Genomic DNA, 19036 nt, shown 5'->3' with positions numbered 1-19036 from the left:
TCACTTTATTGTATCTGCATATTCTTTCAAACAGCTTTCTGCTGAAAGCTCAGAGCATATTTCAGCTCAAACCTCTGTGTTTTTTATATTTCGCAGATGTCTACGAGATTCTGGAATAGCAACAGCCTCAAGGTGTTCATGGCTACATCTTAACTGTCTGGAGAGCTACCTGCCAGCTTGGTTTTAAATCCTTGCAAGGTGAGAGTGTACTCTAACAAGTGTGTTTATTCCTCTCAGCTGTTTGTCTGCCTGGATGAAACACAAAGCTAGCAGTAGCTTCACCTGTTCGCCACAAATGGTAATTTCCATTCATATGCCTGGAACGTATTGTATTCCACCTGATCCGTTTAACTATGGCTTTTTACCCGTCTTTGTCTCGTTCCTCTTGTTTCTTTGTTTCTGTCTGTGTTTGCATTAGCTTTGTCTCATCAGCTCTGGGATTTGAGAAGTTATAGAGTTTGTTTCATTCTCTGCCTCTAAAAAGGAAAACATTTGTAGCGCTGCGTTGGAGAAAGCAATTGTGAGCCGGGTGCAAAGCAGAGGGACTGGTGTGAAATGGAGGGTGTAAGCCATGGGAATGGGGATGTGTTTTCACATTAACTCAGTTCTGGGAATGAGGTCCGTTACAGGTAGGGGGTATGAATTCATGCTGAGGTAAGAATAAGGGTGATAGAATGGTTATATTATAAAGCCCTAAAATACTTCCACATCATGTTATGATGAACTTATGCACTTATCGCACTATGTTGGTATGGAAATTGACAAAATATCTACATCTATATTCAGATTCTGTTGACAGGTATTTAGAATATATATTTGTAAGGATAATAATATCTTAGAGTATTTGGTAAGGGTTTAATTTCTATAATAAGCCAGACAGAATAAGAGTGAAGCCAGCACTTCATTATTTTAACCGAGCCTGACTTATTACTGAGGATGGAATCCTCCCTATCCATCGCTTCCGCCATCTTAGCCATTCACTCACGATACATTAAACCCAAACCAGTGTGATTTATTAGAATGCTGTAATTTTGTTAATTACTGCACCCCCTCCCCTGTACCTTGGCAGGGTGGGTCTGGCGTGGGCTGTGTGGTGAGAGCGCTGATACATAAAGACCCGCTTGCCTCATTAACGAATATGAGCTACTGCATTAATCAGCGCTTGGTGTGTAGCACAGTCCTGCGATTACGTCCGTTATGAGGCTGCGCACAGCTTATTAACCACGCAGAGAAGATACAGCAATTGTGTAGGAGGGGTACGGTGGAGTGGAGATTTGACCATGAATTTGGCCATTTGTGTAGTAATGAGAATGCAATGCAAAAGCTGTTCTGTCAGCTGTTTCTCATTTAAGCAGACTGTACCTGCCAATATCCATAGCTGTACAACTCATACCTGTACGCCTCTCTCGTCTTGTCATGGCCTTGCAAGCTTGTCAAATTGGTTGAGAGAGAATTAATGATGAAGAAATGCTTTCTTTGAACAGTAACAATAAACACAATGTGTTCGTAAAATGGTGGATGAAACCGGCAGGGTTTCTCGCCTTGCGTAAACGGAGAGCAGAGGTACGCAGGATTGGTATGATAAGTGCCCACTGACAAACAATAAAAGGGTTTTTATCTAGAATCACTCACATCTACAGACACATGAAACTGATTGACTAGAGACAGTTTGGATCGACTGCAATCAGGGGATGTCACATCAGGTACAATTGCACCATTGTGAATTTATATTTGAATCCTTTGTTCACCAAGCTTTTATTGCAATTGAGTTTAATTGTGTAAATGCTTCACCGCTCTTCCAAAATGATTTCCCTCTATTATTATCTTAAACTGTGAAGATGCATTAGAGCTGGTCTCAGTGAAACTCTAATGCAGAAGCCTCACAGGCAAAACAATCTCAGCTTTGTAAGGAAATGGGCCCTTAAGAACTTCACAAAATGACTTATGGCCATTCAAATACAACATTATGCCTTGAAAAGATGATGTTCTTTTTCTCATTTGAGCTCTTATGCATTCTTAAGTCTTACTCTTATATGCCAGGTCCATTTTAGTGCAGATTTGGAGGAAATGATGATAATCTTGGCATGACAGAAATAAAGCTTGTGACAGACACATTGTTCACAGTGAGTGCCCATGCAGCGTCAACTCCTCTGGTACTTTGCGAAAGTGGGACAAGTTGTCACCAGGGCATCACATTCATCGAATGATCCAGTGTTCTGCTACAGCTGTCAGCCTGTGGTGTGAGCGTGCCATGTTAGTCATCAGGGAAAGCATATTGACAGACATATAAAAGACGGAGGATGTGACCATTCTGTTCTGCTCTGGAGCTGGTGTAAGCACCCATTTTGGCCATGGGGGGGCTGCAAAGATATATGAACTGCAAGGCCTGTTTTTTAGTTTCCCACAGTCCCCTGCAATTGATACAAGAGTGAGGTATGTGTGGTCTGTACTCATAAGCTGATTTTAATAAATTATGTACTGTACTGTATGTGCAACCCAAGTTACAAATACTGACTGCTACCTACAGTGAGGTGAGTGACTAAAGAGCTGAAGGTAAACCAACCATTAGGTGAGGCACTCCACAACACGGTGGTAAGCATTATTTCACTGCACAGTAAGATTGGGCACAGAGTGCGAATTATACCATGACATTTGGGGTCTCTACTTTTGGGTCTACACTCTTGTAGCCTGAATTAATTAATGCGTCTTGCTGACAAAATTAGCTTTTTTTGTAGAGAAGTTGGGACACCTGAAAAGGGGCTGATATACGGGACTGTCTAGGGATGACAAGTGCAGCCACATGGGGGTGTTTGCTTAATTTGGAATACGTTTTTATTTGAATATTTACCACTGTAGCAGTACAAATTGTATTTTAAATAAATAGGAGAATAGTTAAATTAGAATTATTTAGAGACCCCCCCAAAGTTTGACTTTGTTGCATTTAGGGGGACTCATGCCTCATTCAGGGGATCTGAGACGTGCCGGGGCCCCGTACTTCACACTCTGGTTGGGCGGTATCTATATTTCCATACTTTCATACCGTACCTGTGCCATTCCAGGATTGACAGGATTGACATGATGGTTTTTTTTGTAAAAAAAAGGGCAAAACTTCAGTTACTAGAATGCTAACAAAATGCTCACAAGTACTATGGAATTCCCATAGTGGATGTTAGGTAAATGCTAATGAGCACATGTGGACAGACAACCCAGCTCATAAAGTGAAGTATTTAAAAACACAGTTTGCAGCACGTACAAAACAGATATTAGACAACGGGGATCTTAATCCAGGAGTGGATTGTCTCTGGCGTTACCAAGAAGCATTGTAAATAAGATTTTTTTCTTAACTGACTTTCCTAGTTAAATATACTGTAGGTAAAAAAATATATAAAACCATGTAAGCTAACTTTGATAATGTTAACAAGTTAAAAAACCCAGCTGGAGAGAATTTCTTAGATAAACTTAATAGTTATATGGAATATAGCTGGCAACATTAGTAGTTTCATACAATTGTAACTTGATCACCAAACTTAAGTTGCACTGCAGGAGTAACTCTCCTCACGAAGCTCCCGCTTTGCTCATTGTGACTGGCTCAAACAGCTGTTTTGGGAAACTAGTTCCGGTAAGCTTCATAATGATAAATAATCGAACAGATGAAATAATGAACGCGATATGCTTTATCTTTTGCCTAGAGCACAAGTTGACTGCAGGTGGTTATAAAAAAATTATACATATTTAAATGTATAAAAAAACAATAGTATTGACGGTATTGGGAAATCATACCGAGGGTATATTGAAACATCCCGGGATACATATACGGTATACCACTCAACCGTACTGTACAGCATATCTCACTGGAACATATTTGAGCAATTATCCACCAATCCCATCAAAAATTAAACCTTCAATCAAATGCTAAATTACAGTTACATCACAACAACTAGTCCTTGTTATCAGCACTGCCCACAAGGGTTGAATGAGGTACTCTGTAGGTGTTGTCTGTGAGAATCTTAATAGAAAGTTTTTTATATATATATATACATAAATAAATAAATGCTATTCCACATAAATATAGCCTTTTAATGAGAAATTGATTATTATATGAAACATTCATTTGAAATAAGCTGATATAATGATTTCAACATAACAGCAAAAATTACATAGGCAAGGTATTAGGAGTTGTATATTCAATCAAATGTATCCATGGGTATATGCGACATTGCAGGGATGTTATGCTGATAAAGCAAATGTGTGCTTGTTTCATGTATGCCGTGGTCAAAACGAACTCATATTTCATATGGTACACACTACCGTTCAAAAGTTTGGGGTCACTTAAAAATGCCCTTTTTTTAAAAAGAAAAACACCTTTTATGTACATTAAAATAACGTAAAATTGATAAGAAATACAGTATATACATTGTTAATGTTGTAAAGGACTATTGTAGCTGGAAAGAGCTGATTTTTTATGGAATATCTACATAGGCGTACAGAGGCCCATTATCAGCAACCATCCCTGTGTTCCAATGGCACGTTGTGTTAGCTAATCCAAGTTTATCATTTTAAAAGACTAATTGATCATTATAAAACCCGTTTGCAATTATGTTAGCACAGCTGAAAACTGTTGTTCTGATTAAAGAAGCAATAAAACTGGCCTTCTTTAGACTCGTTGAGTATCTGGAGCATCAGCATTTGCGGGTTTGATTACTGGCTCAAAGTGGCCAGAAACAAAGAACTTTCTTCTGAAACTCATCAGTGTATTCTTGTTCTGAGAAATTAAGGCTATTCCATGCGAGAAATTGCCAAGAAACTGAAGTTCTCGTACAATGCTGTGTACTACTCCCTTTACAGAACAGAGCAAACTGGCTGTAACCAGAATAGAAAGAAGTGGGGGGCCCCGGTGCACAACTGAGAAAGAGGAGTAGTACATTAGAGTGTCTAGTTTGAGAAACAGATGCCTCATAAGTCCTCAACTGGCAGCTTCATTAAATAGTACCGGCAAAACACCAGTCTCAACATCAACAGTGAAGAGGCGACTCCGAGATGCTGGCCTTCTAGGCAGAGTTCCTCTGTCCAGTGTCTGTGTTCTTTTGCCCATGTTAATCTTTTCTTTTCATTGGCCAGTCTGAGATATGGCTTTTTCTTTGCAACTCTGCCTAGAAGATATTCTATTGAAAATCAGCTGTTTTCAGCTACAATTGTCATTTACAACATTAACAATGTCTACACTGTATTTCTGATCAATTTGATGTTATTTTAATGGACAAAAAATATATTTTTCTTTCAAAAACAAGGACATTTCTAAGTGACCCCAAACTTTTGAACGGTAGTGTACTTTGATTAAAACCGTCAGAAATTGCCATCCCTCTCTAATATTCATAATGAAGTAATTAACTTAAAAATGGAGTGTATTTGAAATTTGTGCAATAGCACATCAACGGTATTGTGGGTATTCTCATTAATAATGGCCTCTTTTGTTCTCTTGGAATAACTATGATTTAAGTAGTCTTTGATGTTATAACTATACCAACACTAAGTTGCTATTTACAGGTATAATGTACATAGGAGAGATAGTGTCAGGAAATTGAGACTTCAATCTCTTGATGATGGGTCATTTAACCACATGCACAAACCAGCAGGGCTTTAGCTAGAAAACATGTATCTCAGGCTGATAGATGAGGGACAGATCTGCATTGATGTGGTCTGATTTGCTGAATTCTTTTGAATGTCTATCTTGTGTGGTAATGGGTTTTTACTGTATACAGTAACTAAACTAAGAGCAATTTCCCTCCTCTAAATATGTTAAAGGGATAGGTAACAGGCACTTAATAATACTACTACTACTAATAATAATAACAATAATAACGTAGGTAGTGTTCCTTGACAGTTCTGAGATAGTATGATGTTTGATACTATGTTTATTTATGTAGCTATATATAGCTATAAACGTATGTCATGTCAGTGCGTTCAATAAAGTATGACTAGAAAGATTAAACAACCTTGTGTCAGAGGGTTCAATCTGATTTGCATGGTCATTCAAAGTTAAGATCCAACGTGGCATAAAAAAAAGTACATAAAATAGAAAGTAGATTTACAGATTAAAATGAACAGAAGTATTTGAAGCTTTTATATAACTGTTTCCCATGTGGGTTCACTCTAGTTAGTAGAAATAGAAACCCAATGGCTTTACAATGTCATCCCATAATCCCACAGAATACACTCTCTCTGTCCACTGTGTTATCCTCCATTTGAAATGAATTTGGGGGAAACAACAACGACAACATAAAATACATGAATGGGACATTTTTCATGTTTTAGAAAATGGATCACGGGGCTTTCCATGTCTTATGTGTACCTCGGGGAAATGTATGGCTTTCATGGTGTCTGTTGCAGATGTACGCGAATGATCGATGCTCAAATTTGCTCTTGGTGCCGAAAAGCTTGACACATCAGCAGTCACAAGGTGTACGTTTTGCAAAGCTGTACGAAATAGCATTGATTGTTCATCTTCAGACCACGATATTGCACTCAGGCACCAGAAGAAACCCCCTCATGAGAAATGCCTGTAGAATTTAAAGCACGGGAGGTAGCGCCCAAAGATAAGTTTCAGCTTAGACTTGATTCACTCACTCTCAAATGACACATTCAATTAACGAACAGCAATAAGCATCAAGCTAAATAAAGGTATACACATATATAAACAGCTGGTTTCTGTTATTTGACATGAAATGACTATCCGCTGCCCCGGTCGTGTGCCTTTACTTTAAGTACAGCAACAAAGTGCCTTAAACCTTACTTCACAAAGAGAGGGATGCAGACTTGTCATGAGTATTTAATGTTATAAAGAGACTATATAGCTAATGCTTAAAGTATTTGCTTGCTGGGCTATTTACCCATAAAATGTATGAATGCCTTCATACTGTATTAACCTGTCATTTTACATGTTTGTAATATTTTGCTTGTTGATAAAGCATATTAACTGAAATAAAAGGATGATATCTGGTCTGCCCTTATGCAACTTTATTATATCTTTAAAAATGTTTTACTCAGTAAATAATGGCAGTTTCAGATATAACCTTTGTTCCCTCAGACTAAAATAAAGGCCTCTTTGTCACCAGGAGATGGATTTAATTGTTTTTCTTATTTTTTTCTCTTTATGCTCTTTTAGGAAATGACAGACATGCTGGGACAAATATGGTACAGTCTTTAAAGTGGTTTTCATTTATCTTCTTCTTTATCCAACTAAAAGGCTTCATCACTGCCTTTTTGAGTTTCATTTTAACAATTACAATTACAAAGTTTTAATAATACATCAAAAGGCAGAACAAAAAGGTCCAAAAAGGAAAAAAATAAAAAGGAAATAAAAAGGAATATCCCCAAACAGTTATATTTGTAGCGTCTGTTTGCTCTTTTTTTTTATGTTTGTTTACTGTATCTCAGCAGAGTTTGGTAGTCAGGTGATCTGATTGTTTCAGTATCTCTGTGTTGTACATGTCCAAGGCGTGGTTGACCCGGATCATCTCGCTGTTGTTCAGCTTGAGCCTGTGCTTCAGCATACAGGAAAACAGGTCCAGCTGGGGTTTCCCGGGTGCCACTGGAGGGGCCAGGCGGTTAATCCTCTCCCTAATGTCCAGCAGCAAGAGCATGACAGAGGAGGAGGAGTAAAACTGGGTCCCCTGGGTGTACGACTGGTTCACCTGCTGCACGGCACTGCGGAGCAGGTCGGCGTTGAAGCGCAGGCTGTAACCAAACACCTGGATGTCGGAGATCTTGATGTAGATCTGGCGCTTGTTGGGGTCGGACAGGTCCACGGGACCCTGGCCCGTGTCATTGCGTAACCCAGTGGGCATCTTGGCACGGCTTCTTAGGTAGATGTGCACCGTCTCAAAGAAGGTCTTCCACCGGTTGCCCAGCAGCAGCGTCCAATTGAAGCACTGAGAGTTCCCCAGCCTCGTCTTCTCCCAGCGCGGGTAGCCGTGCTCACCGAAGGGCATGCTCCAGCCCTCTGAGTGGCTGCCGCTGAACGGGTTCACGTAAACAAAGAACATGGGGTCGATGCTGCTGTTGCGCATCTGGCAGATCTTCATGGAGAGCCCAATGATCATGTGGAGGTAGTCCATCCGGTTCTTGTTGCTCTTCAGGGTCAGGGACATGCGCTTGCGCCACCGTGGGTCAAAGAAGGTCTCCAGGCGGATCTCGTTGCTAATGAAGGTGGTGTGGATGTAGAGGCGCGAGTCCATCTTCTGGAGCAAGTACTTGAGCTCCAGGTCTTGGAAGTCCAGGTCGGTCTCGAAGCTGATGAACTGCTCGCTGCGTTCTGAGTCCACATTCTGGGGCTCACAGCGGCCTCGGTACAGCTTGTACCCCTTGTTGCAGGAGCCGCACTGAGAGATGTTGGCCAGGCTGCACATGGCACAGCTGTTGTTGCCCCCAATGATACATGGGATGGGTCGCTGGCATAGAGTGATACCCGTGTGGCACACGCACATCCTCTGGCTCTCCAGGAAGGTCCCCCAGAAACCGTTCTCATTGCAGTAGAGGAAGGACTGGACCCTGTTCAGCCACTGCATCACAGACCTGGAGAATGGAAAGAAAGAAAGTGTCAGAGCCAGAGTGATCGAGGGGGAATAGAACAAATTGGGGAGCGGAGACACAGGGATAAAATGCACCATTAATAAGGACCGTTTAGCAAGCACAAATTCAGTGTTAAACTGAGGATTAACCTCCACTGCCACTGCCACAGCCTGCTACTGTTTGTTACGGTCTAGTCTGTGGAGGGGATAATGTATTCCTCAAAGGCAGAATTCCTTTATTTCCCCCGTGGGATGGCAGCATCATTTCCTATGCAAATTGTGTCTCTTATTCCACCTCAGGCATCCCTTTCTGTCATCTTGGTAGTACTGAAACTTTCTACTGTGAGATGAGGGTGTTTTTCTAGGAGAGACTGGAGAGGATGAGCTCAAGGTTAGCCTGACATGCTAATGAACTAGCATGGTAACGGTGATGGGTGACCTAGTGCTTGACAGGCCAGAGAGCCCCAAGCCATCCCAAAATGAGCCATGGGTAGGGCCAGGGAAGGGGACAGAGGAGACACTCTACAGACCCAAATTACTTTTGCTCCTATGGGATATGAAATAAACTCAGCAAAAAAACCTCTCATTGTCAACTGCGTTTATTTTCAGCAAACTTAACATGTGTAAATATTTGTATGAACATAACAAGATTCAACAACTGAGACATAAACTGAACAAGTTCCACAGACGTGATTAACAGAAATTGAATAATGTGTCCCTGAACAAAGGGGGGTCTAAACCAAAAGTAACAGTCATTATCTGGTGTGGCCACTAGCTGCATTAAGTACTGCAGTGCATCTCCTCCTCATGGACTGCACCAGATTTGCCAGGTCTTGCTGTGAGATGTTACCCCACTCTTCCACCAAGGCACTTGCAAGTTCCTGGACATTTCTGGGAGGAATGGCCCTAGCCCTCAGCCGATCCAACAGGTCCCAGACGTGCTCAATGGGATTGAGATCCGGGCTCTTTACTGGCCATGGCTTAACACTAACATTCCTGTCTTGCAGGAAATCATGCACAGAACGAGCAGTATGGCTGGTGGCATTGTTATGCTGGAGGGTCATATCAGGATGTGCCTGCAGGAAGGTACCACATGAGGTTGAGATTGCCTGCAATGACAACAAGCTCAGTCTGATGAACAACACTCATTCTTTCGACGATAAACGCGAATTCGACCATCACCCCGGTGAGACAAAACCACGACTCGTCGGTGAAGAGCACTTTTTGCCAGTCCTGTCTGGTCCAGCGACGGTTGTCGTGATGTCTGGTGAGGACCTGCCTTACAACAGGCCTACAAGCCTTTCTAAGCCTATTGCGGACAGTCTGTGTAATGATGGTGCGATTGTGCGTTCTGGGTGTGATGTTTGGATGTACCGATCCTGTGCAGATGTTGTTACACGTGCTCTGCCACTGCGAGGATGATCAGCTGTCCGTCCTGTCTCCCTGTAGCTCTGTCTTAGGCGTCTCTCAGTATGGACATTGCAATTTATTGCCCTGGCCACATCTGCAGTCCTCATGCCTCCTTGCAGCATGCCTAAGGCACATTCACGCAGATGAGCAGGGACCCTGGGCATCTTTCTTTAGGTGTTTTTCAGAGTCAGCAGAAAGGCCTCTTTAGTGTCCTAACTTTTAACTGTGATCTTAATTGCCTATCGTCTGTAAGCTGTTAGTGTCTTAACGACCGTTCCATGGGTGCATGTTCATTAATTGTTTATGGTTCATTGAACAATCATGGGAAACAGTGTTTAAACCCTTTACAATGAAGATCTGTGAAGTTATTTGGATTTTTAATAATTATCTTTGAAAGACAGGGTCCTGAAAAAGGGACGTTTCTTTTTTTTGCTGAGTTTCGGTTGAAGGATATGTAACTGGTACTTTGAGGATTATTTTAAAATGATAATTAGACAGCTTCCCAAAAGTGATTTGATAAAGTTTAACTTTGAGTTAATACTGATTTTGAACAAATAGAGTTGTGAGAAATATATTTTAATCCATTTAACATTTCGTCTTTACTTAGCAATTCTTACATAAACCTGACTCCATAATTTTTTGAAGACTGGTTGAACTGACATAAAGCAATGTACTTTCAAGGCAATCTTGGATATGTCCTTGGATCAGTCCTACCCTGATAAAAGTTCCTTTATCTCCTTAACTGAGGAGAGGAGTATCAAAAGATAAGAGTAACATTGTGAAATAACAAAGACACGGCTGAATGCATGTCCCAGAACACTGACTCTAAGATGCACTTTGAGAAAGTAAGGCTTTTGTTCACGGCCACATATTCACCCCCACTATTATCTCTACAGGACATAAAGACAAAGCCAATGGCTATTCTGTTGGAATGAAAAATACGTTCCAGTGCTCATGTAAGAGCATCTTGAATCTTGAGAAGAACCTTGAATATAATATTTCACAGAACAAGAAAAACGGAGGAGATTGATGAAAGGGTAACAATTTACTTGACACCCAGCGTCATAACATCTGACATAACTTGTTATAATATGGTCATAACACTGTCATGGCACATATATTTAGACCTGTTCTGACATATGTTGTGTTATTTTATGGCTGGTTATGACACCTACATAAGAGTGTCAAAACCCATAAAACTTACCACACAAGGCATAACATTCCATTACACCATAGCCTACCTGTCACGTTCCTGACCTGTTTTCTGTTGTTTTGTATGTGTTTAGTTGGTCAGGACGTGAGCTGGGTGGGAATTCTATGTTGTGTGTCTGTTTCTATGTCAGCCTAGTGTGGGTTCTCAATCAGAGACAGATGGTAGTCGTTGTCTCTGATTGAGACTCATATATAGGAGGCTTGTTTTGTGTTGGGATTTTGTGGGTGTTTGTTACCTGTCTCTGTGTTTGTGTTCTGCACCAGATAGGTCTGTATCGGTTTTGCACGTTTCTTATTTTGTATGTTGTTTGTAGTGTTTCACTTGTGTTTGTATTAAAACATGTTTAACACTAGCCGCGCTGCATTTTGGTCCTCTCCTTCACCCCTGGAAGAAAGCCTTTACACTACGTGTCAACAGTATGTTTATGTTATATAATGTTTTTGGAAACTGACCATATAAAATGATTATTGTAATTGCGCACACATTGATGTCAGACATGCACCTACCCTAATGATCTGTTGCTGATGACTGGGATGAATGCAGGAGCAGATTTCAGGAGCAGGACAAGACACCCTCTTTTTGACTGATGACTGATATAAGGGCACGTACGTGACAGGACTATCTGGCTTGTATGATGATGATGGTCATAATGCTTCATGACAGTGTCGTAAAGTGTATTTTCTACAAGTTATTTAAAATATGATGGAAAAAAACATGACTGTAAAGAATTCATTATAACAACAACAAAGGATTTAGAAAACAAACTTTCAAACGAAAGGAAACTTCTTGGCAGGGCAAAATATTATTTCAATAAATGTGGGTTTTGACACTTATGTAGGTGTAATAATCAGCACTAAAATAATGCAATATATGTCACAACCGGTGTAAAGCACCATGACTAAACAACGAAAGTTGAATGACAAAATGTATGAACAGGTTTTTAATGCAGTCGGTTTGTCTCCAAAAGTTCAAAGAACACAAGGGCAATAGTAAAGGGCTTACATGTGTTACACATATATATACTGTATATTACAGGAGAATGTCAATTTGGGAAATGCATACGTTCCCCGTAACAAATTTGAAACAGGAAAGGAGCGAGCATATATTGACACAACACACAAGGTATGAGATCTTTAAAATAGTCCTCCGTTTTTTGTGCACTCAGGTACTTATTGGACTTGTGAGAAATGTTTGCGGATGTTTACGCCACAAAGATTAAACCATTCCTATTAGTTTTATTATCTCTTCATTTACGTACGAGAGGCAGGCATAATCATATTATTCCATATATATTCCCCCTTGAATTTATCTGCAATAACTACAGTTTTATGTGATCTGAAACACTGGAATAAAACATGTTCCATCATATAACTGCTTCCCTCAATATGCAGTTTGAGAGCATCATGCTGGTAGTTTTATTTTTCCTTATTTTTTCCCTCCAATTCAAGTGGCTGGGTTGAGTTTGCCACAGGGAATGAGATGGAAACAAGTGGGAATGAATGCTGTTTGTTTTCACGAATCACAGCACAATCTCTGTGTTTGTAATAGGGCATCAGACAGCTCTGGTGCTCAGCGCATGTGACATACATTATCACAAGACCTCTTCTGTTTGGGGGAACGAGGGAAAAATAAAAAGAGAGATAGAATGAGAGAAATACAGAGAGAGATATTTGTTGACACTGATGATCGAATGTGATAGTTGATCTATTAGTGCATTATGTTGGATGACAAAAATACCCTGTGATTTCATTATTGATAGAAGTTCTTATGAAAGGGAGTTATGTACCAGACATATCTTGACAACCATAACCCTGTCAACGTCTCTAGCAATTACTGCTAAATAATATATAGAGTACAGTCAAATCTGTTAACATGCTAAAGTCTGCCCATGAATAATTACTTTGATACATAAACATGGATGCCGATTACTTGGCTGGGAGTTATGCTATTTTATATCCGTCACCATTAATCACTCTCTGTTTGAGAAGAGCTTCTAGCTATAATCCCCTGGCACGTCTGCTATAGCTCTGCACAGGCACATTCCATATGTTTCCCTGCATAGAGAGCTCACATCTGTGATAGGTGAGTGGGTGTAAGACAAGGTGAGGCAGGTGGAGCTAAGCCTATATTTACCTTGCAACACATCGGATGATTTTCTAATGCAAGTTTGTTCAACCCCAGTTTATCAGCTACAGGCTGATGACAAATGAGGGCAATTAGAGCTAGCCAACAGTGAGGGACAGAGGCCTTTCATATGTAGAGACGGCCACCACACATTGATTACTGTTTTAATTACAGTCGTTTTTTTGATTGAATACCACAGGTTTCTTAGAGATATGCCGCACGCATGCATTCATGAAATGGCAACCAGGCTTAAATAATAATAATAATAAGCACCATACTTTCCTTTATTTACCTCAAGCTAAATCCAATGAAAATATGACTTATGCACACAGCTCATGGTTGTATACAGTGGTGGAAAAAGTACTCAATTGTCATACTTGAGTAAAAGTAGAGATAGATTAATAGAAAATGACTCAAGTAAAAGTGAAATTCACCCGGTAAAATACCACTTGAGCAAACGTCTAAAAGTATTTGGTTTTAAATATACGTAAGTATCAAAAGTAAAAGTTTAAATTGACGGATAGCCAGGGGCACACTCCAACACTCAGACATAATTTACAAACAAAGCATTTGCGTTTAGTGAGTCCTCCAGATCAGAGGCAGTAGGGATGACCAGGTATGTCCTCTTGATAAGTATATGAATTGGACCATTTTCCTGTCCTGCTAAGCATTCAAAATGTAACGACTACCTTTGGGTGTCAGGATAAATGTACGGAGTAAAAGGTGCATTATTTTCTTTAGGAATGTAGTGAAGTAAAAGTAAGTTGTCAAAAAAAGTAAATAGTAAGGTAAAGTACAGATACGCCAAAAAAAGACTTAAGTAGTACTTTAAAGTATTTTTACTTAAGTACTTTACACCACTGCGTGTATAGTCATCTGGTTATGCATAAAGACATTACTCTTTCTTGTCCACATGACCAGGAAAAACATAGAACCCAGAGTTTTTCCCAGTAAAAACACACGGCCATAAAAATCTGCTGGCCCTAGTTATGCAGTACATCCAGGAGCACAGCATGCTTAAAAGAAACCAACGCTGAGGCTCTCCTCTGAACTACTTGGAATATTCCACTCATTACACCTGTGAAAACACCATAAATGTTTAAAAGGGTACGGTCCAGCCATGCCTGTAGATTGCCTGTGGATTGTGTAACAGTGATTATCACTATAGAAGTAAGTGTGTAATTAGACTACGGGGAGCAGCCTGAGGTCAAGCCACCACCATCAAAGTCCACCCTGGGTTTCCTCCTGCAGGTCTGAAGCTAAGCAGCCTTCCACAGTAGGGTCAAACTGTGGAGGAACCCCCTCCAGCCCTGGAGAGACTGGGTTGGTATTGTTCCTGCAGGTGCCAAGGCTCTCCACTGCCAGAATCCAATTGGGACCGAAGGAGGCTTGCTTTCTATAATTATAGGCGTGTGTCCCGTCGGTGGGAAGTAGATCAGTAGTAAGGATTTCTGGGTTGTCACAGGCAGTCTTCTCTCTCTCCAACTCGGCCCTTCAGGGCAAAGGCCATGCCACCAGAGAGGCTAGGGCCTCAGCTCAACTCTGAGCAGCAGGACAACAAGGTCTACTGCTACTAGTACTACTGTACTATATGTAATGGTGGTCGTGTGGATATGTGTGCTTTTTAAAAAGAGTAAAATTTCACTATATTGCACACAGATACACATGAAATTCGGAAGGAGATATCACTTAAACTCATCCTAACAGCTGTGGGAGTACATAACAAACCCACCTGATAATGTATGCTAACATATAAACACTAATTGTTAAACCTGTGCCTTGAACTGAGCCCCACAGCAAGGGACTCCACATTCGTCATATCAGCCCTGTGTACTGTATGTCTCCAGAGGAAACATTACAAACACTCGTATGTTTACTAGTTTACGCTGCATTGGTGGTATCAAAGAGTAACACTGATGTGGGTACTGGTCTGAAAGGAGGATGCCTATTGGCACAGTGCATCTCTCACTGACATGGATGCATGAACACACACACACACACACTCAATCACTCACACATAAACACACACACATATAGAAACAAATAAACACAGTTTCTCTTCACAGTGCCGTCAGGCGTCCTTGATGTGTGCTCTGCCGAGCACGGATTGCGCACTGCACCGCTTTGATAACACTTCTGAACAAACCCTTTGCCAAAGCTTGCATCCTAGCGTGGGTGTGTTCCTTCTACCTTCGTGACAGTTGACAGCTGTGCGTTCCTTAACCACATAACTGAATATTTTGAGGATTTTCGCTGTTTATATTTGTATATTGACATTCCACGCAGATGTAACATTATTTGTTTCAGCTGGTATTTAGTGTGTTATTTTTCTCCATGTTGTCTGGTATATTATGGGGTGGAATGACTCCATTTTAGAATGCATTTCAGACTGGATTAGCATTAACACAGTGCCATTTGTGCAGCAAAGCGTGCTATCTGCAGTCACAGTGGGTGATGGCACATTGTGCACTGACCCGGCCAGAGAGCTCCCGCGGTTAGATTATTTTTCATCCTGCATTGTGAAATACTAGGTAAGACTAGGGTTCATTGGGCGTTTCCATGATTTCATGGACAGAACTATAAGAGCCAGAAAATTCTAAGTAAAAATGCATTATGTACTGTATCATAAAGTTTTCGCATACAGTAACAGGCATTACTGAAACGAAATACAGAAAGTCCCCTACCTAACAGAGTTCTCTCACAGATTAATTTTGTCACCTTGGTTGCAGTTTATCCACCTTTCTAGGTTACCTTTCGTGATACCGTGGTCCACAGCGTTGGCACCAACATTCTGCATCATCAAAACAACACATGACAATACAATGCAGCAGGGTTACATAATGCATTTTTACTGCTTCTTAGACCCACCTCTCCCTAGGCATCTGGTGGTTGGGGTTGTGGTGGCAGCGGATGCTGAGGCCAAAGAGCTTGCGGGCGGTGCGCTGGATCTTGAGCCTCTGGCTCTCCAGGGAGCTCTGGAGCAGGCGGTAGCGGGCCTGCAGGTCCCAGTCACTGCCCCACAGGAGGTGGACACTGCTGACCGGCAGGAAGTGGGTGGAGGGCAGCCTCTTCAGGAACGACTTAAACTCATCTGGAGGAGGGAGAGGAAAGGAGGGTGATTAAGAGATCTTGTGGGGCCTGTCTGTTGTCAGAGCAACCTTGGATGAGCCTCCTTCCTGTGCTTTCTGTTCTCAGGTATTGTTTTCCTGAACAACAAAGCTTGCGTGCATCATGATGCATTACATGCCTTGAATCAAGCCAACAAAATACCATTGGCATTTATGATAATAGCACATCTGATCAAACAAATACTATCGTTAAAGGTAGACTGGTTGAATCAACATCGTTTCACATCATTCCAAGCCAAAAAGTATATGTGATGACATTGAATCAATGTTGAATTCCATCTCTTTTTCACCCAACTTTTAACCTAAATCCAATGACATGGTGACATTTTTTGTTGATTTCACATTGAATTCACGTTAATTGACAACAACCAAATCAAAACTAAACATTGAACTGATGTCTGTGCCCAATGGGTCGCGCTTCAACACTCTTAGTTGTTGCAGAAATGTACTCTCTGCATCTGAGTCAAATCGCTGAGTCTACCTTTAAATAGGAATACACCGTTTTATTATTTTAAAAATGTCTATCTGATACTGTATGCACTTCATCTTAGAAATCTCTTCAGCAGCCAATGACCTTGAGTGACTCAAACTCAGTTTGTGTCCTCTATAATATATATGTATGGCTGTCAGGGTTTATTTGTCTCCTTTTATTACTTGTTAATAATACATAAGTATGAGCCCCGTCAGGTGGATACTGAGCGACTCCCTTTGGGAGTATCCTGGACCATCCTCTGTACTTTACTATTCTGACTTGATCAGTAGGGGATGGGACAGGGGATGTGACTGAGTATGTGTGTGAATATGTGTGTGGCCAGACATAACCGCCCGCTATATGGGTCATTCGCTAGGCATGTGGAATATGGTGGCTTGTTGATGGGGTTTCACCAACTGAAACGATGCAGATTGCGTTTTAATTGTAACGGTTTTATAATGATGCCATCCATTTTGAAGAATTGCTTGCTGCTCGAGACACATGTTCAACACACAAAGGCTCACAGACATACACACATGTGTATACAAGCTCATGTACACACACGAGCGCACGTACACACGCACAAATGTACACACACGTGTACACACACACACACACACACACACACACACACACACACACACACACACACACACACACACACACACACACACACACACACACACACACACACACACACACACACACATCTTACAAGGTCGCATGTTCTATGTTGCAAACTGTTTAATACAGTGGGTTCATCTCACATTAATGCCGCATTGAAAATCTACAGAAGTTATTGTTTCACCCTTGGGTTCATGCATGGTTCTGTACTGATTGCATGGTGGGTGGCTTCCCTATGTGACTGAGTGACAATTGCTCCTCACACACATTTAGCCTGTGGCATGCTTAGTGAAACCTGGCTGAGGGTGGTAGAGAGAATTGACTGTTACAATTAACTGCTAGTGCCTTCTTCTAAAACAGAAGGCGTTAAAATGGGCTGCTGAATTATTCATACCACACTTTATTGCAAATTGGCTCCAAGAAGTTAACATGCACGCGTTATGTGGTGTATTCTATGGAAGGTGACTCACGTAAAATGACGACACCTGAATAAAAAACAGCTGAATTTAGAGCTGACTGTCAGTGGATATACCATTATATCACTGTTTGCTGTGGATATTGGATGCTGTAAAGACCTGCATCTGGTGTTCTGTTTGAGGACAGATCAGTGGAAGTAGCCCTGGCTTCAGACCGGTCATTAGTGCCTAGCTGAGGTCCATATGCAAATGGTCCTATAGTCATAATTGGCCTCTACGCAAACCAAAGAGGGAAGACAAGAGAGGAGCTAAGTCATGGGCTATCCTTATTATTTCTTATCCTCTTTCTTGTTATATTAGTTAATTTAACCTGTATCTAAGGCAAATATCTTAGTTTATTCCTTACTTTAGGAATATAGTTGATGGAAGGGGCTACAATAACAATAAATTGCTGTAAAATAACAATAAATTACTAAATACATTACTCAACAGTAACATCACTTACCACAACCTTAGTGTTTGTGGACGAAGACACATGGCTGAACAAAACTATAGTAGACTGTACAGTAATCTAACAAGACTTTCAGTAAACTAGAATTTGCCATCATATCCTTCCCTGCTTACCTGAGTTCTCAAAGTCCTTGTAAGAGGTGGCCCAGGACTCCGCCTGCCCAAGCAGGGTGTTCTCCATGATCTGAATGTCGGTGATAGGACAGTTGCATTGTGGGTACTCGTCAGCACACATGCAGATACACTGGCTGTTCCGGCAGACGTACTCCCCCTCCCCATTACACATGATGTAGCTCAGAGCCGACTGAACAAACTTCTCCTGGAGGTACTCTGGAAAGATGACCTGGAGACCTGGAACACAAAGGGAAATCATTTCTATGACACTGTTTTGAAAGGGGAGGTTGGTAAAAAATTGTATTTGAACTGAATGTTTGACCAGCAGAGATGTGTCAGTGAAGATATCAGTAAAGATATGTTTTGAGGATACAGTACCAGTCAAAAGTTTGGACACACCTACTCATTCAATTGTTTTTCTTTATTTTTACAATTTCCTACATTGTATAATAATAGTG

At 41.0% G+C, this 19036-nt stretch overlaps 1 protein-coding gene across 1 annotated transcript in view; it reads right to left on the bottom strand.

Annotated features, from left to right (window-relative positions):
- Positions 1–4063: 4063 nt before the first annotated feature.
- brinp1 (bone morphogenetic protein/retinoic acid inducible neural-specific 1) overlaps positions 4064–19036 on the bottom strand; it is a 139814-nt gene continuing 124841 nt past the window's right edge. Inside the window, exons 6-8 of the mRNA XM_055936740.1 lie at positions 18579–18815; positions 16183–16405; positions 4064–8571 (exon numbers count right to left, since the gene is read on the bottom strand). Coding sequence (XP_055792715.1) covers positions 7431–8571; positions 16183–16405; positions 18579–18815 — 1601 coding nt within the window. The 3' untranslated portion in view covers positions 4064–7430. The remainder of the gene's footprint in view (positions 8572–16182; positions 16406–18578; positions 18816–19036) is intronic.

The sequence above is a fragment of the Salvelinus fontinalis genome, chromosome 10 (assembly GCF_029448725.1).
Source record: "Salvelinus fontinalis isolate EN_2023a chromosome 10, ASM2944872v1, whole genome shotgun sequence".
NCBI classification, from domain to species: domain Eukaryota; kingdom Metazoa; phylum Chordata; class Actinopteri; order Salmoniformes; family Salmonidae; genus Salvelinus; species Salvelinus fontinalis.
Note: the sequence above shows the minus strand (reverse complement) of the source record. Positions and strands in the feature narration are given on the sequence as shown.